This window comes from Callospermophilus lateralis, chromosome 2 (genome assembly GCF_048772815.1).
Source record: "Callospermophilus lateralis isolate mCalLat2 chromosome 2, mCalLat2.hap1, whole genome shotgun sequence".
In the NCBI taxonomy this organism is placed as follows: domain Eukaryota; kingdom Metazoa; phylum Chordata; class Mammalia; order Rodentia; family Sciuridae; genus Callospermophilus; species Callospermophilus lateralis.
The window spans coordinates 61,484,875-61,509,005 of NC_135306.1; the positions used below are offsets into that span (position 1 = coordinate 61,484,875).

The window sequence follows — 24,131 nt, forward strand, 5'->3', positions numbered from 1 at the left end:
AATCCAAGCCCTACCTTTGGCTTTTAATAAAATATATTTACTATATTTAGTTTCACTGTCATATTAACCTCTTTCCCCAATGTTGCTCTTTAGTAGTGGGTATGTGATAGCAATAGTTAAATTCAAGACAAAAGGAAATCTTATCGATGAGTGGTTGTTAAAACTTATCGTGCATCAGAATCACCCAGAGAATTTAAATTTCTTTGATCAAATTATGCTTTGTGCGTGTACAAATTTATCACAATGAATTCCACTTCTATGAATAATTATAATAAAGGGTGAATTCTGGTGAATGAAATGAAGCAAATAATATTATGTGCATATGTCAATAAATTACAATGAATTCCATTATATATAATCATAATGCACCAATAGGAACATTTTTAAAAACCCACAGAGATATCTCGGCCACACCTAGAGATTGATTCATTATGTCTGAAATGAGTCGAAGAATTCACATTTCTAACAAGTAATGCTGATGCTCCTGGTCAAGGACTATAGTTGGGAACCACTGATTTAATACAGTAGTTCTCAATCATGGCTACACAGTAGAATCACAGGTTAAGAACTTTTGAATACACCAATCCTCTGGGGCCCCTCAGGATCTATACTAGAAGTTCTGCAAGGGTAAGTGTCAAGAAATAATATTTTTTAAAACTTTCTAGACAACTGTATCCAGGTTAATCACTAGTCTAAATGATTAACTAGAATCTACACTAAATCCACTAAGGACTTAGTACAAAAAAGGGACAAATATTTTAGCATTTATTTGCTGATAAAGCAGCCAAATAATGAATATAGGCAAATTTGATGGTAGGGTCTCAGTTGCTGACATATCTATGGTTTAACTAAACAGAAGTTGTAGGTGTGCTTTTTGCTTTAGATCCCATGCAACATCTAAAGCAAGTCTTTAAGATCATACTAGCTTTATGTGTACTGTTTGATCTTTGAAGGCAACAGAGGTGAATTCAATTATGTCAGCCACCTTTGAGTTGAATGACAATACCACATTATTAACTCTTAGGCTCTGGAGTCTGACAATTTAATTACAACCTTTGACAAGTTATATAATAAACCTTGGTTTCCTTACAAGTTAATGTAACTAACACAATCATTCTAAAAAGTTTATGTATTCATGTAAGTAGTTAAGTTTGGACCCTAACATATAAGACTTCATGATGTCTAAAGCACTAGGAAATATGTAGATAATGTAAAGCAAACATGGAGAACTTCATATTATTCATATGTCTGTACCATAGACATTACCTATTACAAATATTAAGAAAATGACTGTCTTCAAGATTACCTCTTTTCCTTCAGTCAACATCATGGCTCTTCATCAGAAGCTTCACAGACTCTACTTTCCCAAGACTAGTCACAATTTTATGAATTTAGATGTGGAGGGTCCTTTAAAATGTTAATCTTAACTTTTAATAACTACAGAGAGGATAACTCATGGGACTGACAAACATTTAGAAGTTATAAAATTGAAATAGTACAAGTTTATCAAAATAAGGAAAAATTTGATGTTCTCTCCCATTTTTTTTAATTGACCAGTTAATAACTTATAATGGCCTGTTTACCTTGAGATTTGCCCATTTCTTAAACCTCTTCCCTTTTGTTTTCAGTACAAGTATCTCTAAAAGAGTTTTTATTAGGCATAGCCTCTCCCTGGTAATTAAGGTTTTGTAGGTGGAAAAGGGAAGTAGCTCTCCTCATAGCCAAGTTGTGTATGCCTAATAACCAGGTGCTTTTAAAAACAACTTAAGAATTCTTATGAATCTTCATCTCTGGAGTTGAAATATTCCTACAGCTGACTTTCTCTTCAAGTATGAACTAGGTTGGTTGAGTCCTTATAAAACACGGGTGATGGCAGATGTAACAGCAATCAAGGGGAAAACAAAACAAAACACGCACAAATATCTACTTTGTACCAGGTCCTTTGACATTTACCCCATGCTTGTTTTACATTATCTACAGTAAGATGTTAATCATAGAGTTGACAGTGTAACTATATATTCTTCAGCCTATACCCCATCAAGGAGCCTATAGAAAAGAGACATTTACTAAAAGTAAAAATTTTAAAACATTTCAAATCTGCTTAACATAACCTGCTTTTCATGAACTTAAAGTGTATACATCTATAATTTTGAGAGGAAAAATGCAGAGTAGGAACAAGTGATTTCATTGCCATGTTAGAACAATGAATATCCAATTCTTTGAGTATTTTGAAATCACTCTACATAACAAACATAATAGGTCTACAATGTTTATTTTTCTTCATAGACTAAAAATTGTTTTCTAAATCTACTGAGTGGGAATTGAAAATACAACCAAATACTCATTTATCCTGATCTGATTCTGCAAGCAATTTTAATGAAGTTCATTTTAATAACTAAGAATTCATCTGGTCTGATAATATACTAGATCTGTAGTCTATTTTAAAAATAGCTTTGGTTCTGGCATGATGGCATGCACCTATAATCCTTGTACTTAGGAAGCCAACGTGAGAGGATCACCTGAGCCCAGGAGTTTAAGACTGGCCCGGCAACATAGTAAGACCCCCAATTCAAAATAAAATTAAAAAATGCCTTTAAATAGTTCCATTTTAAACTAACAAACACTGCATACTCTCTAAGAATTCCAGAGATGGGTTCCTTAATCCCATATATGATAACTTTCCTTACCTTTGCTAAATGACAGCTTGTACACTGCTGCAGTCAGAGGTTCAAAGATATGATTATGCAGAGATTTTTCCTAATAAGCAGATAGCTTTCAACTTATTCCAGCAGGAGGAAGATGAAGTTAGTTCATTGGGGAACATGGTAGTATCATAAATGGAATAAGATGATGGCCTATAAGTACTTAATGCCTATTTTGTTTAAGTACCAATAACAAAAAAGTGACTTTGAGAAATGCTGAAAGTAAGTTATACTATAAAGATACATATTTTCTGTACAAGTATCTCTAAAAGAGTTTTTATTTAGGCATAGCCTCTCCCTGGTAATTAAGCCTTTGATAGGTGGAAAAGGGAAGTAGCTTTCCTCATAGCCAAGTTGCGTATGCCTACTAACCAGGTACTTTAAAAAACAACTTAAGAATTCCTTCAAATCTTTATCTCTGGAGTCGAAATATTCCTACTGCTGACTAATAGAATTAGTAACTTTATAAATTCCCTTAGCAATGTATCATCTCTACTGAGTATCTCAGTCCAGTCTATGTCTGAAGATGGCCAATGGTTTTTCATCAGCTACATCTCAAGGCAAACCATTCTCTACCTTTAAAAGTTTGACTGTTAGAAGTTTAGGTTTTCTGAAACTTAGCTGTGTAGACAAAACTTCCTTCTAGATAAAACTTTTTAAATACAAAAGCTAGCTGGGCATGGTGGTACATGCTTTAATACCAGCAGTTCAAGAGGCTGAGGCAGGAGAATCGCAAGATCAGCATCAGTCTCAGCAACTTAGTGAAACACTGTCTCAAAAAAAATCGTTTAAAATATTTTTTTTAGTTGTAGATGGACACAATATCTTTATTTTATTTTTATGTGGTGCTGAGAATCAAACCCAGTGCCTTCCACATGTGAGGCAAGCACTCTACCACTGAGCTATACAACCCCAGCCCTGTCTCAAAATTTTTAAAAAATTTTTAAAAAGGAATAGGGATATAGTTCAGTGGTAAAGCACCCCTAGGTTCAACCCAGTACCAAAAATAAATAAATGAATAAAATGTAAGGGCTATCATGACTCAAAGTCTTTCAAGCTAAATATTTAGTTTACAATTATTTTTCATTATGGTTTTACATGTTTACATTTTTAGTTCTATTCTGAGCTTGCACCAGGTTTTATTGATATTGGCTTTAAAATATGGGAGCTGGAGGGCAATACTGCAGACAGGGAATAGGCAATTCAGTACAACCACAGCATCTCCTAATTCTATTGACTCACTTGGAGCATAATATTCAATAAAAATCTAATTATTACAGTTGGACAGTGGTGCAGGCCTGTAGTCCAATATATTTGGAAGGTTGAGACAGGATTGCTTGAGCCCAGAGTGTAGGGCCAACTTGAGTAATCCAGTCTGGTAGAGTGACATACACCTGTAATCCCAGGAGGCTACTGCAAGAGAACCACAAGTTCAACATCAGCCTGGGGCACTTGGCTAGACCCTGTCTCACAATAAATATTTTTAAAAGGGCTGGGTATGTAGCTCAATGGTAAAGCATCCTTCGGTTTAATTCCCAGTACTGGGAGGCAGGGGAACGAATACTTTAAAAAATCTGTTTATTACTAGTAATGGGCCATATACTTCACCAGCTCTCTGCAATGTATCTCTCTACCATCTAAAAAGAACATACTCTATAACTTATTAAAATCACCATATATTTCATTAAATTTTAAAATTCATTTTTCTAATACTATAAAAAATGAAACTTTAAAAGACTGTCACATCCTATCAGAAAATGGTTCTTTCTAGATGCTTACACCAGCACTTAGTTATCCTTAACTTTTATCCAAATACTCTTGTATTGCATATATTGTATACTGTATTTTATATATCTTTTTTCTCTTTTTAAAAATGTAATTTATATTTACCTATCACTGTGCTTCTGTTTTCTTTTATTTCTCAAAGAGAGTTCAGCTATTATATCTTTAAGATGCCAACAATGAAATATTTAATTCTATCATGTAAAATTACTTAGGGAAGATAATTTTAGTTTTATGTGTGTTGGATTTAGACTTCCTTTTACTATCAATCCTTCTTATCAAGACAAATTTCTCCATTAAAAAAAATAGCCAAATAAACACCAAGGAACAATGTTTTGTGCTCTCATACCACACCAAACTTAAGCACTGGACCTATCCCTTAGATAATCTTTATAAAAAAAAAAAAATCTTTAAGAGCCTCTAAAACTATAAAATTTAAAAAGCCTTGGTTCACTCAGTGTTAAAAGCTTCTTACCCTGTTTCTTTGTTATGCCATTCTGCACAAATTTTTAAATAATTATTTTTATTGGTCAGAATGAAGTTCCATGTATCAGTTTTCCTAGTATTCTCCAATTCACTGAGAGATAAAAAAAATCAAAAACTTAAAAACATTCTACTTACTGACTATAGATAGTACAGAGAGCTAAAGATTCCTACCACCCAAGTACAGAGAGCTAAAGTCTCCTACCACCCAAGTAAAATCCAGAGACTGCTTATTATCAACACACAGACTCTAACCAATTTCTATACCAGCCCTGATTCACCAATATTGCCAGTTTGGCCAATCCCATATCTTAATACTCACTCTCATTGTTGGTTCTATTACCATTTACTATGAAAAAAGTAGAATGATGGCTCATTTGAAGTAAGCAGTGTTGGCAGGTTAACACAACAAAAAGTATCAGAAAAGTAAATACAGATTGAATGGGTCTTCTTTTGACCCTATTTAAAAATTTGACACCAAAGTCTTTTTATACAATCTTTTTTTTTGGAGGGGAGACTGGTACCAGGGATTGAACTCAGGGGGCATTCAACCACCGAGCCACATTCCCAGCCCTAATTTGTATTTTATTCAGAGGCAGGGTCTCCCTGAGTTGCTTACTGCCTTACTTTTGCTGAGGCTGGCTTTGAACTCACAATCCTTCTGCCTCAGCCTCCTGTGCTGCTGGGATTACAGGTGTGCACCACTATGCCTCAATTTTTTATACCATCTTGAGGTAAAAAAAATTTACAATCGATGTGAATCAAATGTATGAAATATGATATGTCAAGAGCTTTGTAATGTTTTGAACAACTAATAATAAAAAAATTTACAATCATCCTAGGAGTTCGAACTCTTACATGACAAGAATTTGCTAATATAATATTTTCCATACATATGAAGATATTATTTGAGTGGTATCTTAAGTTCATTTTGTGTGTTTAATAAATATTCAAATCTATCCCAATAATAACTTTTGTATTGAAATTTTCAAAAGGGATGAAGAAAATTTAGTGTTAGAATCTAGGCTCTAACAGCCAAGTTCTTAATCCCATCTCCATCTGCACATTTCAGAACATATTTTGTCTGGGGTGGGGGATATGGGACAATGACTGCTAATGGGTACAGGATTTATATTGGGGGGGCAACAAAAAAGTTCTAAAATTAGTTTGTGATAATGCATAGTCCTATGAATGTGCTAAAAACATTGATGATTACCCTTCAATTGGGTAGACTATGTGTAAATTATCTAAGTAAAAAATTGTTACTTTACTCTAATGGCTTCTACACTATGTTATAAAACACTTTCTAAAATACTCTTAAAGTATATATCAAAAACCTAATGAAGGCAAACAGAAATCTGTACATCCTAAATTAAGCCAGAAAAGACAAACCACTTAAGAGTCAGAGATGACCAAGAGTTAAAGGACCCTTGTTCATTAGTTAACAATCACCAAATAGAACAAAAGTAATAGATTGAACATGACCTCTAAATGATTTCTTCAGAATGACTAAAATAACCTTGGAATGCAAGGCTGTGCTTCTATAAACAAAAACATGAATTTTCACGAAGTCCTCAATAGCATGAGCACTTACTCATCATACTCGATATGATAAATAACGTCTTCATCAGCAGCAACAGAGTCTGAATTAGATGTAGAAGGTACATTGTCCAATTTAATTGTGTTCTCTTTGGAATTATGATTAACATTTCCATTAGTCCTTTTATAAGAATTGCCATTCTTCAGTGGAGTTTTGCCACGTGAATGTCCATCAGAAGCTCTAGTAACACTATGTATATGTGCTTCAAACCAAGCACCAAGGCCGACATCTCTGGCATCCACCAATTCATTTACCTAAAAAAAGTTTAAAATCAGTTAATGAAGCTTAATTTCATTTATTGCTGCAAAAATATTAATATAACTCAAGTATTTCAGCGTTATCATGGTATACAGTATTTGCAGCCACTGATGTTTACAGTGATTAGTTCAAAACTAATCTTTCCAGATTATACTATCTCAAACTTGGTGAAATACGAAAGTTAACTTTCCTCCTAATTTCCTTCAGTGAAATAGGTGTTTTAATTACTCAAAACCTATGTCTATACTATACTGTAATTTTTTTTTTTTTTTTTTTTTGGTGATACTGGGGCTTTAACCTAGGACCTTGCACATGTCAGGCAAGCATTCTAAATTGCACAGGCTAGTTGCAAACTTGTGATCCTTCTTCCTCAGTTTCCTCAGTAGCTGGGATTACAGATGTACGTCACCATGCCCAGCTGCAAATGCAATTTTTATGTACGCAAGAGTTAATCTTGCAAGTTGTTCAATAAGAATACCACTAATGAAAAGCCAGGGTTTAAACTATTATGACTGTTACTAATTTATTCCATTAATTTCTATAATCATAAAGATAACTTAATAGCCAGTCCAGCCAGAATACAGTAAAATATTAATAGAACATAAAACTTTACAATGAGAAAATTATGCATAAGAACACAGTGAAACATCTAATGAACCCATCTACAGTATAAAATTGGCAAAGTTCCAATACTAGTTAGTAACTCACTAGGAAAAAACATTTATTTATCACTGGAAAAAAATAAAAATAAAAATGTAAAGACAGGTTTTTAAGATACAAAACGGGAAAAAATATACAAAATGGACACAATCAAGTCCATGTATGAAAGTGTATGAACCAGAACTAAACCATGTCATCTGATAAAAGGAAAACAGTATTAAAAACAGTGTTAAACAATTCTCAGGTTGGTATACCAGAGAATTGAGTCAAAGAATGGAAACAGGTTTTTAAAAAAAATTCTCTCCTAAAACACCTGAGAACATTGGTACACTAAGGTTCTTTCAGGACAATAACAAAAGGATCTCTTCAACCTTTACTTTTTTCTTTCTTTAAAAACCCTTTAAAAAGAAAACCTGAAGTCAATACATGATTATCATCCCATCAAGCTTCTTAGAAGGTAGAAGAGACCACTTAGGGTGTTTAATATAATTCTGACAGACAGTATATAGCTTGGGGAGGAAAGTATATACTAAAAATTAAATACCCATATGCTACATAATATGCAAGGTTTCTTATTTAGGTTTGTCTAAGCCTAACAAACAATGATTCCTATTTTATAAGAAAACAAATGTGGGGCTGGGGTGGTAGCTCAGTGGTAGAGAGCTCACCTAGCACAGGTGAGGTCCTGGGTTTGATCCCCAGCACTACATTAAAAATAAATAAATTAAAGATATTGTGTCCAACTACAACTTAAAAAAATAGTATTTAAAAAAAAAGAAAGAAAACAAATGCTTCAGAAGTTAACTTGCTCTAGGTAAGAACTACTGAAATATAAAGTAAGGATTAAAAGACATCTTGACCTTGAAACTTACTTTTTTGCCCTTATACCAAGAGTTTTGACAGAGACAACAAGATAGGAAAATAGGCACTTGAAAGTAAGCAATGAACTCAGAAATAAGGTATTAAAAATACAGAAAAGTTTCAAATCACCAAGCTGACAACAGAAGGTAGAGAGCGTACCGATAAGCCAAAAGGTATTAACTTTCACTACCAGAAGAGGTATATTTGGTCAAAACATGTAGCAATAAAAGAGTTTGAAAGACATAGTTCAATATAATGTAAGAATTAAGATCTTAGGAGCAAAGAAAGACCTAAAGGCCAACCAGGTTAAGTATGTCAAAGAATCAGAAATTGAACATACTATATGCTGCATAAATTAATTTACATATTAAATGGACACAGGCTCATTCCTTCCATAATCATTCCTGACAAGCTTAAAGACATTTTGTCTTTTCTAGGCAACACAACTAAAACAAAAAATAAAATCATCAATGTTAAAATCCGTAATACTTGGGAGAATAAACTGAGGTCACTACTCTTTTACTGCAAGTCAAAAAATGTAAGGTTTCATAGATCACTACACAATTATTGTGTTTTTTTATTGGTTATTCAAAACATTACAAAGATTGCAGAATCACATCGGTTACACATCCACATTTTTACATAATGCCATAATAGTAACTGTTGTATTCTGCTACCTTTCCTATCCTCTACTATCCCCCCTCCCCTTCTCTCTCTACCCCATCTACTGTAATTCATTTCTCTCCTTATTTTTTTCCCATTCCCCTCACAAACTCTTATATGTAATTTTGTATAACAATGAGGGTCTCCTTCCATTTCCATGCAATTTCCCTTGTCTCTCCCTTTCCCTCCCACCTCATGACTCTGATTAATGTTAATCTTTTCCTCCTGCTCTTCCTCCCTGCTCTGTTCTTAGTTGCTCTCATTATATCAAAGAAGACATTTGGCATTTGTTTTTTAGGGATTGGCTAGCTTCACTTAGCATAATCTGCTCTAATGCCATCCATTTCCCTGCAAATTCCATGATTTTTTCATTTTTTAGTGCTGCGTAGTACTCCGTTGTGTATAAATGCCACATTTTTTTTATCCATTCATCTACTGAGGGGCATCGGGGTTGGTTCCACAGTCTAGCTACACAATTATTGTTGCAGCAGAGGAAATGATATATAGTTGATACTAAGATAAGAACAGCAAAAACACCTTAAGCAATATAAACCTGACTATGGAGTAGTAAAAAGTTCAAATCAAATATTGAATTTGCCTATTAAGTGTAAGAAACTTGCAGGCAAATGTAGTTCCTGGATAACTCAATAACTGGAAATAAAATAGAATTAAGAGAAACCAAATCAACAGAAAAATACTGCCAATGCTTAAACATCACAGAGAGAATTGAAAACCTACCTTTGTAGGGCATTATTTGAGTAGAGTAAACCTACATTTATAAGTGGAAATAAGAGCTATAAGTTTTATTATTTTATTAATTATAGTGAATAACTCCCAACAATGCATATAAAATGGGGTGGGGTGTTTCAAATTCAAAAGTTTTTTGCACATTACATAGACAAACTAATTTACATCAGTCAAATTGTGTGTAAGAGATTAAAGTTCTTTTGCAGAGCATGAATTTTGATGACAGTTCAGAAGAAAGTTACCTAAACCCATATAAGTAACATGAAAACTGGATACTGCCATAATAGTATAATCTAGCAGAAATTAAGAACTGAAGTAGTTAGCCAAGAGAATAGTAAAACTAAAGAGAACACATGACAAAAGAGGAAAATAGAATGTGTGTACATGTCTATAAGAGAGAAAGAGAGCAATCAATTCTAAATTGTATACACAGGATTTTAATTTATGGAGGAAACTGAATCATAATATAGAGAGATTAAAGTCATTGAAAGAATTAGCATTTACCAAGAAAGGAAAGCAAAACCAGGAAGTAAGCAACAGGTTTGGTCAGGAGGCAGAAGAAACTAGGGAAAGTACAGCACAGAGCCTCTACTGTATAATGTGGGTGAACTCTAGGCTATAGGGGTAGTCTAAAGTTGTACCTGACCCTACATGATCAGTACAGAGGAATATTGGTTTGATGTGTGAGAGATAATGAAGGGGGTTTAGATAGGAACTCAAGATTGGTTGCTTTGTAAATGAAAAGCAGGCTCAATGACAAGTTGCTGACTGTCTCTAGGAATTAGCTTGTCCTACCAATCCCCAACACCGCCAAATAAAACAGGAGTTAGCCCTAGGAACACCACTGTCTCCCCAGTAAGCAAGGCCCTCAAAGATGTCAGAACATAAAATAAAATTTAAAAATTATATATGGAGTGAGTGGTTTGGGTTGAAAAGTTATGGGGGGAAAACCAGTAACATAAGTCTATACTTAAGAGCTAAATTTATTCATATCAAAGATATAGCCATATATAGAGAAAAATCTTCCATGTCCAGGTATTTGATAGTTAAGGGAAAAGAAAGGAAAGGAGGAGGAAAAAAAGAAATGAACTAATGCCATTGAAAGCATGGGAAGCAAGGAAGAATAATACCAACCAGCAAATACCAGAGATTTTACTGTATGTCAAATATATTTCTAAATGCTTCATTTATTCTGGGGAAAATACTCCAACTCTGCAGATAAACTTGGGTTCAAATCCTTCATCTATCACCTTCAAGGTAAACTCTTGAACACTTTAAGTAGTTCCAGTTTCATACTTTGTAGATGTAAGAGCATGTGCATTTGAGATAAGGTTTTAAAAAAATCCATACTGTGCCAATCCAGCAAAGCACATAATATGCACAAAAGTAACAAGTTTCCTTATACTAAGTATCAATTTGTCCCATGTTAAGACCCATTAAAACTCAGTAGTCTTAATTTCCCATACTCTGCTTAGTAAACATTAGTAATTCACAGTTAACATACATTATCTCCTCTATTGTAATACAAAAATCATTCCTATTTTCCAATGACGTTCATATATGAAACAGACTCCAGAGAGGGCACAGCTAAAAAAAAAAAAAAACAAATGTGAGCACTAAGCTGAGAACCTAGGTTTCTCCAAATTTGAACATGATTCTCCCATAACATTTTCTTCAGAGTTATAAATAAAAAATTGCAATATGGTTCTGTTTACATAAGTTAGAAGCAGAAAAATTAGGGTAGATAAATAGGTTAAATGTTGTTAATAGGTTGCTAAAGGTTATTAATAGGATCAAGTTAAAGAATAAAGAAATGATAGCTATAGAGGTTTGGGTAGTAGTTACAAGTAGAGAAGAGGCACTTACTTGAGTAAACAAAGACTACATGGGAAGGAGTTCCTGGGGTATTACTATTCTATTTCATAATTTGGGGTGGTATTTATAAACACTGATTTTGTAATATTTCATTAAAACTTACTCTTTTATAGATTTGTATTGTCTATTGCACTTTATAATAAAAAAAGTTAAATATCGCACTGTGGACAAAGATAGAATGTGATACACCAAAATATCAATATTTTTACGTAAATTATTGAGGTTTCTTTTTTTTCTGTATTTTCTATGAACATAAGAGATAATATGTAAAAAGTTTAACAGTGCCACATACTTAGCTAAACTTTAAAAAAACATTTCTAAATATATTATTTAGACTGGATGACAGCCATTTCAAAAGCAAACTTTGTTTGAGCCATATAAATAAATATTCCATATTCAAAAATGAGAATTAAAGTCAACTTAGGTATCAAAGTCTACCCCATTTCAGAATATAAATCAATTCCTCATCTGGAATCACTGTGATTAGCTGGGCATGGTAGCACACGCCTGTAATCCCAGTGGTTTGGGAGGCTAAGGCAAGAGAATTACAAGTTTGAAGCCAGTCTCAACTTAGTGAGGCTCTAAGCAGCTTAGTGAAACCCTGTCTCAAAAAAATAAAATATATGGACTGGATTGTGGCTCAGTGGTAGAGCGCTCACTTAGTATATGCGAGGGCCTGGGTTCGATCCTCAGCACCACATAAAAATAAATAAAATAAAGGTATTGTGTCCAACTGCAACTAAAAATATAAATATTTAAAAATTAAATAAATAAAATAAAATATAAAAAGGGCTGGCAATGTGGCTCAGTGGTTAAGTGCCTTTGGGTTCAATCCCTGGTAGCAATAAACAAACAAACAAACAAATCCAGCCCTTTGTACAATCTTCTACAGTGATTAGTGATAGCTAGTCTCTTAGAATATATGAAAAAACTGAAACTAACAAAATATAGCTAAAAAATATAAAATACAGCAAAACAAGAACGATACTGGGTAACTAACAAATTTCAGGTTAAAATTTCATTTTACTGTATTATTGAAATGTTTATTATGTCAGTTTTAAATACAGTTAATTTGGAAATTCACCTTTTGCATCCTGTTTATCATGAGGTTCAAAGAATATTTTAGTCAAAAGGAAAACAAAACCAGGGAATGTGGTGCCCTCCTATACTCACAGTAATTCAGGAAGCTCAGGCAGGAGCCAAGCTCAAGGTCAGTCTAGGGAATTTGGAAGACCTTGTCTCAAAACAAAAAGGACTACAGAGGTAGCTCAGTGGTAGAGCACGCCTGGGATCAATCCCCAGTACTAAAAACAAAACAAAGCAAAATCTTAACAATGCTAAATGAGATGGGCAAGATCTCAAGATAAAGAGAAAACCTCCCAGTTTTTAAATAACCTAAAAACAATTTAATAAAATTTTTACACATGTTTGTACTATAAAAAATAAAGGAAATTCAAAACAATTCAATCCAAAAGTAGCAACTTCTAAGTTGTTCTCAGTTTAACTAAAAAGTATCTAAAAATAAGATACAAGAAGGCTAGGACAAATTATTTGTTTACTCTTCGACTTCTAATATTTAGTATCAATATACACTAGATATCCAAATATTCATGGAATGAATGAACTGTCCCAAAATTAGCACTTTTAAATGAAAAAAATCACTAGTCAAATCTCAAATACTTGGGCTGGGGATGTAGCTCAGTTGGCAGAGTGCTTGCCTTGCATGGACAAGGCCCTGAGTTCAGTCTCCAGCACCACCAGAAAGGAAAAAAAAAAAAAAAAAAAGCTCAAATACTTAACGAAAATTACTAAGCTTCATCAAAAATAAATTTGTTAGTCTCGGAGCTTTAAAAATATTACTATACAAGAAATAGAAAAAGAAATCATGAAATTAATTTGGAAAAATAAGAAACCCCAAATAGCCAAAGCAATCCTTATCAAGAAAAATGATGCAGGAGGCATCACAATACCAGACCTTAAATTATACTACAGAGCTACAGTAACAAAAACAGCATGGTATTGGCACCAAAACAGATATGAAGACCAATAAAACAGATCAGCAGACACAGGGATAAATACAGTTATCTCATCCTAGCCAAAGGCACTCTAAATGTACATTGGAGAAAAGATAGCCTATTCAACAAATGGGTCTGGGAAAACTGGAAATCCATTGTGTAGAAGAATGAAATTGAACCTCTATATCTCTCCCTGCACAAAGTCAACTCAAAGTAGATCAAGGACCTAGGCATTTGACCAGAGATCCTGCACTTACTAGAAGAAAAAGTAGGCCAAGTGTCTAACATGTTGGCTTGGGAACCAAATTCCTCAACAAGACTCCTAAAACACAAGAAGTAAAATCAAGAATCAAACTAAAAAGCTTCCTCATAGCAAAGGAAACAATCAAGAATGTGTACAGAAATCCTACAGATTGGGAGAAAATCTTTACTACATGCACCTCAGATAGAGCATTAATCTCCAGAATATATAAAGAACTCAAAAAAACTCAATACCCAGAAAACAAATAACCCAATCAATAAATGGGCTGAGGAACTGAACATACACTTCATAGCAGAAGAAATACAATTGATCAACAAATATATGGAAAAATGTTGAACTTCTCTAGCAATTAGAGAAATGCAATTAAAACTACACTGAAATTCCATCTCACTCCAGTCAGAATGGCAGTTATAAAGATACAAGTAACAATAAATGTTGGCAAGGATGTGGGGAGAATGGTACTCTCATACATTAATTGTGGGACTGCAAACTGGAGCAACCATTATGAAAAGCAGTATGAAAATTCCTCAGGAAACTTGGAATGGAACCACCATTTGACCAAGTTATCCCATGCCTAGGTTTATACCTTAAGGACTTAAAAATAAGCATACTACAGTGTCGCAGCCTCATCAATGTTTATAGTAGCTCAACTCACAATAGCCAAGCTATAGAAACAACCTAGGTGTCCTTCAGTTTATCTCCCAAAACTGATACTTGACTTTTTTGGAGCTAAAGCTCTTTGCTAGTTTTCTTGAACCTTTCCTTACATACAGATGTCTGCATTTTTCCACAAATGCCAAAATCATCTTGACTTACATTTTCTTAAACAATTTATTTCATCTAGCAATTTTTAATTTTTAATCTTGAAAATGTTTTGGAAAACTTATTTAGGTGCTAATTTATCCCAATTGATTAAGAAAAATAAGTTATAAAGATAGGAAATGAAATAAAGGTGTCAATTTATTAGAATTTGGAAGAGTTGCTAGATACAAAAGTCAACTGCATTTCTATGTATCAGCAAATAAACTACTATTTATAATAGCATCAAAAGCATAAGGCTACTAGAAATAAGACATATAAAGAGAGAATTCATTAAAACTTCAAAGGTCTAAATGGAGAGGTCCTGAATTACAAGACTCAACACTGATCCATAGCTGCAATTCCCAATGAAATTCAAGCAGAATATTTGTAGAGCATTGACAAACTAATTTCAAAATCTTTAACAGTAAGTGTTAAGAGCCAAATAACAAAGATACCCTTGAAGAAGAATGAATTTGGGAATATGGAGGAAGGGATATATCAAAAAAGTCTATAAGGCTACAGTCCTTAGACCAGTATGGACACAGGGTAAACTAGGCAGGCACTATGGTGTTCACCTGTAATTCTACCTACTCTGAGGCTGAAGCAAGAGAATCACAAATTTGAGGCCAGTCCAGGCAATTCAGCGAGACCCTGTCTCAAAAAATAAACAGAGCTGAGGAAGCAGCTCAGTCAGTGGTACAGTACCTCTGGGTTCAATCCCCACTACCACAAACAAACAAATGAAACCCCAGCAGAAGCTGGAAACAGACCAAATATCTATTATGGATTAGTTATGTGGCATGTTAATAAAATGGAATAATGTAATACTGTAAAGTAATAAAACGTAGCTGTATGCATCAGAATCTCTCAATTATATATAGAATTATATAGAATTCCATTATATAAATTCAAACACAGACAAATCTACCTATTGTTTAGGGAAATATATATAAGTAATCAAACTAAAGAGAATGATCATAAAAGTCAGAACAAAGTCAGTTTACCTCTTAGGGAAGTCTATTCTGGTAGGGGCACACAGGAGGCTTTAAAAAGGTACTGGCATCATTCTACTTCTTAACCTTGGTAGAATTATGTCTGTTTGTTTTATTATTTAAACTTTGCATGCACATTTTATACATTTATCTATAAAGTTCAAATTTTTAAAGACTATTTTATAAGTTAAAATATTGAGAGCCTAATCTTTATTTTCAAAGGCAATCAATGTTTACTTATTCACAACATACTAAAGAGAACAGACATCTGTATTCTTACAACTAAGTCTGAAGACAACATACCTTATATAGTCCAATGCCAGGATCAATAAGACAAGCACGAGTTGATGTAGATGGTTGGCTAGAAGATCCCACCTTTGCAGTTTTCTTCACTTTAGGTGGACTATTAGAACAGGGTTTAGTCTGTACATCAGTCTGTTTAGATGTGCTAGGAAGATCAGGATCTGGACGAACTAGTAGCTGAATTATATCATTCAGTCCAACATCATAGTCAAATAAAGTATATCCATTTTCCAGCTAGAAAAAATAGAAAAATATATTAAAAGGCTTCTCTCAAGTCTTAAAAAAAAAAAAAAAACTTATCTTTCGTTGCCTAAATGTTCAAGCCAGACTATTAAAATTCACAGCACTGCAACTTAGTGATCTGAAACCATTCTTATTATTTTATGACCTCTAATGTCAGCATTTTCTCCAGACTCCAATCAATTCTTACAAACTACTCCATAAGCCAGGCACAGTGGTATATGCCTATATTCCCAGTTTAGGCCTGGGGAGGCTGAGGAAGGAGGATCACAAATTCCAGGAAAAACTCAGCAACTCTATTGAGACCCTGTCCTAATTTTTTTTTTTTTTAAAGGGGAAGGGGATGGCTAGGATGTAGCTCAATGGTAGAGCACCACTGGTTCAAGCCCAGAACAAAAAGAAAATTTAAAAAAAAAAAAAAAAAAAAAGCAACACTGCACATTAGCTACAGGGAATACTGCTAGCCATGAAGAAGAAAGAAGAAGAAAATAGAGCATCCTTGTGACTGTGATCTCATGACCTAGCCTATCACCAAATGTTCATTTTAATGAACAGTGCCTGAATCCACTGCAAGGAAAAAAGAATTTTGAAAGCAATGACCTTGCGTTTGTAAAGATATTAAGTCAAACACTATCTTTCTGAAACACTGCTGAGATGCACACATGCGCCTCTATATTTTTTCTTGTTGGTTCTGAGGATTGGATTAAAGTGTAGTTCTACCACTGAGCTGCACCCCCAGATGTTTTTTTAAGACAGTCTTGCCAAATTGCCAAAATTGGCCTTGAACTTGTGAGCCTCCTAACCCAGTTTCCCGAGTCCCTGAGTTTAGAAGCATGCATCATTGACCAACTTGTCAATATTTTAAAAACCAGGCAGGAATAATTATAATTCTTGCTTATGCTATATTCCACTTGCCTGAAGTTCTCTGATTTTATGCATTTACAAAGATTACCGAGTTTTAGCATGAAATCTTCCAGGAAAAATAGCAAATAAGTTATCTTGCAACTCAGACATATTTTGAGCGTTATGGGTGGAATTGTACTTCCTTTCCCAAAAGAGATATTGATGTACCTACTTAGGGTGCATAAGACCCTAAGTTCAATTCCCCAAACCAAACCAAAACAAAACAAAACAAACTTCAGAATGTGACTATATTTGAAATAAGGGCCATTAGAGGCAGTCAGATCATACATTTCACTGAAGTGCAAAACTCATTTGTTTTGGGCCGAGTTGTGTCTCCCTCCCCATTTTGGGGGAGTACCAGTGATTGAACACAGGGGTGATTTACCACTGAGCTACATCTCCAGCTCTTTTATTTTTGAAAAAATATTTTTTAGTTGTAATTGGACACAATACTTTTACTTATTTATTTATATGTGGTGCTGAGGATCGAACCCAGGGCCTCTCACATACGAGGCAAGAGCTCTACAGCTGAGCTACAACCCCAGACCTCTTTTATTTTTTGAGACAGGGTCTTGCCAAGTTACTTACTGTGATAGAATGAATCAAGAAAACTAAATTCCTTGAAGATCAGATCATTTTCCCCAGAAATATGACCAATCTGAACTGTGCTCATTCTCCCCTCTGATATATATTTATCACCATTCACAACTCAACTAACTCTGGCAATATTTGAGAAGTCAACTGAAAATAAGTCTGTTATATATAGCAGACTTATAAACTTATTAATACACTAGATCAGTGATTTTAATTCCTATAGTCCAAGAACACCTCAAACTTGTGATCATCCTATCTCAGACTTGTGAGTTTACAGGCATGCATCACCATGCCTCACCCTCCCATGCTTCAGTCCTAATCCCCAATGCTCAGAATGTGACCCTATTTGGAGACAGAATCTTTAAGGAGATAATTAAGTTAAAATGAGGTCGTTAGAGTAAACCCTTAATTCAATAGGAGTGGTATCCTTATAAAAAGGGGAAATGTGGACCACGGGAAGATCATGTAAAGATATACAGGGAAAAGGAGGCCACGTGAATGCACTAGATACATCTCCAAGGTTAAAAAAAAAAAAAAAAATTCCTGCAAACACAGAAGCACAGAGATTCTCCTCTAGACTTATCAGAAGGCACATCCCTGCTGACTAACCTTCAATTCTAACCTCTTGAACTGAGACAAAATTTTTGTGATTTTAGAACAACTAGGTTTTAGTTTGTTATAGTAGCCCTAGGAAACTGTCTCCATTTTATTTCTTTATAAAATTCAATTGGCTATTTCACTGTGGTACAATGAATCAAGAAAAACTAAATTCCTTGAAGATCAGATCATTTCCCCCAGAAATATGACCAATCTGAACAGTGCTCATTCTCCCTTCTTTAATATATATTTATCACCATTCACCATTCAATTCTGGCAATATTTGAGAAGTTAACTGAAAAGAACAAGTCTGTAACAGACTTATAAACTTACTAATATACTAGATCAGTAATTTTAATTCCTATAGTCCAAGAACACACAAGTATTCATATTGTTAAATAGAACAAAAGAACAATAATTTCATAATTCCCCAGTGAAGGAATTAAATTAGGTACTATTTCACAGGTTAGTTAACGTGCTTAGCCTAGAGTTGAGGCTATAGCTCAGTGGGAAGAATACTCACATAACATGAGCAAGGCCCAGGAATTGATCCTCAGCAATATACATACACAATGTAAACTTAGCCTTAATAAGCCTAAGAAGTAACCAGATAAGCCCTTATAGGGATAGGAATGTTAATATTGCTTACTTTATTAAAAAGAAATAACTCCTCTAGTCCTGAACTCCTGTGGGGAAGGGGTGGGGGACTCAAGAAGCAGAAACTGGGCATTGATACCTTCATTTTTATATTCTCCAATAATCAAAAATAAGAACACTCTAATTTTCAAAGAGCTGAAAAAGCACAACTTTGACTATATATGCAAACTGATAAACATTGCCATTTAAAAAAAATTAAGTGTTTAAAGTTAAAAATTAAAATGTAACAGTACAAAATAAGCAAATTAACTGGTAGGGCAGCAGTTAAAGTGGTGAAATAATTAGAAATTGAAAGTGTTTCCATAAACATTTTTTCCTTTAGAGGCACAAGAGTCAGAGGGACTTGGGGACATTCCTACAAAGTCTCTGGCAATTTTCTACCATATGATTGTCAAAAGTAAATATAGATTGCTTCAAGTGGTTCCCTTTCTCAACTTGGTTTGACAGAAAAAGTATGTCTGAAGTCATTGAAACACTAAACACATCAAAGCTGAAGTCCTATAATAAATGTTATCACCTTTCTTCATGCTTGCTGTGACAAACTTTTTCCCCAGATCATCCATTTGGGAAAAATTCTAGTCTTCCTAAAACAAGTCACTACTATCCACAGCACAGAAAGTTTCATACAGCTTTATTCTGCAAATTTCACACATATGAAGAGCTGAAGTTTGAAATAATTTAAATATCAGAGTTCTTCGGTATTAAGGAAAGTACACAGTTATTTCTGTCACTCAAATTATGCTGAGTGGGGAGAAAGGGATGTCATCTAGAAATTACAAACACCAATAGTTTCAGGGAAGTAACTAAAATCCATGAATGAGTCAAAGAAGTTATTCTTTGAAAACTGTCATACTAGAATTTAAGGTGCAAGATTTTCAATTCTGACCAGGCAAAAATAGTTAGGACTTTATTTAGTCAAACTGCACTCTTGGATTTTTACTGGGTTTAAAGAAGTTGTTTCAGGAAACAAAGAACTATAACAATGATGCAAGGGAAAACTAGGAGGAAAAAAAAAATTGGCAGTGACCACAGAGGGAGAGGGGAAAAATCATTCCCAAGGAACATGAGTAGAAGGAATAACTTCCATGTTGATATTTTAAATCATGACTATTTAAAAGAATATGTGCACATATATACACATATACATATATATGCACATATATATACACACACATATTCTTTAAAATAGGCAAAATTTTTACTTTTTCTCCATGTGAAAAAGTATGAAGGCAAAAAGCAAATACTCAGTTTTTCTTCAGCTATCCTTCATGCCTCATATCTACAATCCACTTAAGACTACCCAGACAGTGACAAGGCAAGAAAACAAGGGGAGGAAGTCTTTACAAAATAGTAAACACTCTAGATTCTAGAAAGATTTAGAGGTATAGAAATCACTTTAAATTCTACATTCTTTTAAAAAGATGCACTCCCCACAGTGCCTCAACCCCAACCTCCCAGAATTAAAAAAAAAAAAGTCCAAATGAGGATACCCTATTCAGCCAGAATTTACAGCCCTGTTAATTATATGCTTTTCCAATTTAACTGCATATAAATCACCATGTTAAACTATGTATTCAGCTTCAGTAGACCTGGTATGACGTACCTGTGCCAAGCTAATGCTGCTTGATCCTGAGAACATAGTAAGAATACTTTCAATAGTAAGAAACTAGTAGAAGACTATCCTCTCAAAATTCATCTTCAAACCCTGGTGTTCATCAGAATCTCCCCTGGTGCCTTGGGTGCATTTATTTCAAACCTCAGAACTGGAGTCAAACTGTGGTCTATCAATCCTACTATGCATTTGCAAATCTGAGGTGAGCTAAGCATCTGTAATGAATATCTGTAAGTAAGTCTGATACACACCAAAGAGTAAAAGCAGCAGACATAATAAACAGGATGGGGGAACTTAAAATGTATAAACTGTAAACATATTTATTTATTTACTTATCTATAGGTAGGGTCTCCCTATATTACCCAGGCTAGTCTCCAACTCTGGATTCAAGGGATCCTCCCAATCTCCCAAGTAATTGGGACTACCATGCCCAGTTTGTGTAAATTTTGTTTTTATTTATGACATTTTTCACTGTGTGGCTGTAAAGGCACCTTAAGAAAGGGATGCCTTTTTTTCCTAATGTGCACAAGTCATTTTATAGGATAGGAACACCTCCATGATACCAATCCAGTAGCTGCCTGCTATAGGCACAGTATGCTCTCCGTGGACTGCCATGGCTATTTGTCATTAATAAGGAAATGAACACAGCCAGCAGCAGTGTCTTCTTTTTCTCTCTCCAAGTCAATGAGCTGGCACCGAAAGTCTATTCCTCATCCCTATTGGTTTATCACTGGGCTGAAAAAAATCAAAGCAGTGAATTATCAACTGTCCTGGGAGAAGTACAAAGATTGTTATCCTCAACAGTTTTTCCCAGAATCTGGAACCAACATCCTGGTTTACTAGAAGTCTACTTTGTTGCCCTGAACTTAATTCAACCCCAATCCTTTCCTCAAGACAGGTAAGTACATTTTATCTTAGGATATCTGATAGACTTTTAAGGTTAATTAATTTCACTTCAGGGTGAAATTAATTCATCAGAATACATTCTCATCCTTTATTTCTCTCTCTGGTGCCGAAATTACCAAAATGCTCTAGGTAATAAGGCACCACTCTCCCTGGCTTGAAAATAAAATTCAGAAGACTTGATTACATTCTTTTTCATCTGTGACAAACAAGAAATGTTATCAATCTGCCACTTGAGGCACAGCAATACAAAGTTACATAGTAGTAAATACAGCAATGGTTATTTACTTCCAAAGAAAAGTTTACAACTAAATTCAACACCTGGTTTTTGGAAAAAAGAAAGAAAGAAAAAGAAAAAAATCTGAACACTAAGGAATCAGTTTAAAACTGGCTACAGTCACAAATCAAAGGGCTATAACATTTTTTTAAAATGGAAAGCCAAAAACCAAAAAACATCTTGGCTCCCTCTTTTCCAAGTAACAATAATTTGTTATTCTGAAATTTCTGAATGATCCTGGAAAGGTAAGTCTATCAGGAAGAGAAAAATATTCCTTTCAAACTCTTTGCAGTTAAGAGGTTCTACCAAATTAAAGAGATGCACTGATTTTAAACCTCAGAATTGGAGTTAAACTGCAGTCTAACAACTTCAGAATGACAACTTTTTAGTGGATTAACAACAAGACGACAAAAGAAAAATGCAATGGGTCTGGGAGTATGAGGATATACTATGAGACTTGTGGGATAGGAAATATCTTAGACTGGCCAGACCACAGTCTATTTATAACGACTATCAGAGACGTCCACAAACACACTCACCATCGAAAACACCTTCCACCTTCAGCTTTCAAGTTACTGCTAGCTGTGCGAAGGCTAGCTATGAATGAGGGAAATATTTGAAGGTGAGAAGAACAGCACTCTGGGAATAAAACCCCTGGCCCTATACTGGGCAGTGTTAAAATGAGTTACATCAATAGCTCAAATCCAGGTCTCTAACCTCACCTAGGACAGATTCCAAGTCTAGGAGGGGCAGCGAGGGAGAAGAACCAAACATTCTGGAAGCCCTTCAGATCTTCAATGTGTGCAAACCCTTCCACATTAGGTGAAAGGTTAATGTTCTTGTACCCGAGAGAGTAATGCCCAAGTTTCCATCTCCTATCTGGGAGCCAGGAGCGCGAAAGGGCTACAAAACTATAAGCGCCGTTAGCTGGGTCAGCGCAGCTGGGAGCCTGGGGAGCTGGAGATGCCAGCTCACCCCTCCCGTGCTGTGGCATGGCCGCCAGAGCTCACTGCCCTCCCCATCCTCCAGGTACCCCGGCTCCATCCAGCGCGGTAAGGAAGGAACCCAGGGCCCTGTCACGCTCTGACTGCAGCCTCTGCCCCCACTTAATAGGAAACAGCAAGGTGTCCACACGCCTAGTGCTCTCACCTCTGAACCTACTAGACGCACCTGTAGCCAGGGCTGGTAGGGACCTGCTGCAACCCTTATAGCAGGCCGGGCCCGCACCCAGCGCCTCCCAAGGCTGCCCTCCCAAAGCAGAGCAGGGTGCAAGCCTTGCCAAGCCCTAGGGCCTACGCATCCAGAGGCGCCCGGCTGCTCCCTCCCAGAGCTTCCCAAAGGACAAGGTGAAGTGCCTCACCTGCTTGCCCCGGTAGAAGAGACGCTGGCACTCGGGCCGCACGTCGAACAGCGCCCAAACTCGCTCACGTAACTCCTCGATCGTGGCTTTGCGAGAAACGTCCTCAATGGTACGCGTTTGGGAACCATCGATGGTACGAACCTGGATCCACATCTCAGTACCGGGAGAGGGGGTCCCCTTTGTCTCCCCCGGTGCTTAGGACGCTGCGCCCTGCCGCCTCCCCAGTGCCTCGGGTTCTCAGCAGCTGGTAGGCGAGCGCGCCCACAGGCGAAGGCGACCTACCGGACTTGGGCCCGACAGGCGGAGGCACCTCCCAGACCCCGCGCCCGCCCAGGCCAGCTGAGGAGAGAAAACCGGAACCAGCCCTAGGTGCTACCACAGCCTCCTCCTCACAAATAGGAAGAAGCCATGTATCGGCCGAGGTGAGTGTTTACTTATAGAGCTGTAGCTCCCACATGGAGGTCACGGCGCCAACCCGAATCTCGCGAGATCCATGCGGGGCTCCGCCTTAAAAAGGAAGCGGAGAGGGAGATGGTTATAGACCTCAGGGTTGGGGGGGCTGTGGGGGGGGGGGGGAAGCGCGAGAGGGCGGGTCTCAGGGGCGGGGCTGCCGAAAGCCGTTATTTGCCCACAGCTTTTACCAGTACCCTGGGCACGCCTCCTATCCCTCAGATCTCAGCAGGTCTTGGCGCAGCTCTTGGCAGTTTTACCCTTTTAGGACCTAGTTTCTGGCCGAGATGCGGGGGAGACTCCTCAGGCCTAGCGGATACACCTCTCTAGTCTCAAAAACACATCAAAAAATACAAGAAGTGCACTTTTATGTTCATGGAATGTGGAACACAACCTAAATTCTGAGAAGCCTTGAGGGACTGGTGGACTGGGAGAGGCCCCAGGACTCTTCGGGAACACGGCCCCACCTGTTCAGACTGTTGCCTTAGCTTGGAAACCGCTTCCTGGGGTATCTCGCTGCTGAGCCCAGGTGCT

The 24,131-nt window shown here is 36.0% G+C and overlaps 1 protein-coding gene across 2 annotated transcripts in view; it reads right to left on the bottom strand.

Moving 5' to 3' along the window:
- Uhrf2 (ubiquitin like with PHD and ring finger domains 2) overlaps nt 1–23,643 on the bottom strand; it is a 77,391-nt gene extending 53,748 nt beyond the window's left edge. Inside the window, exons 1-4 of one of the 2 annotated variants that reach the window (XM_076845990.2) lie at nt 23,148–23,236; nt 20,599–21,342; nt 16,005–16,238; nt 6,562–6,821 (exon numbers count right to left, since the gene is read on the bottom strand). In XM_076845990.2, the coding sequence (XP_076702105.1) occupies nt 6,562–6,821; nt 16,005–16,238; nt 20,599–20,634 (530 nt within the window). In that variant the 5' untranslated portion in view covers nt 20,635–21,342; nt 23,148–23,236. Of the gene's footprint in view, nt 1–6,561; nt 6,822–16,004; nt 16,239–20,598; nt 21,343–23,147 lie in introns of both variants that reach the window. The other variant, XM_076845989.2, reaches the window with a different exon arrangement.
- Between the last annotated feature and the right edge of the window lie 488 nt (nt 23,644–24,131).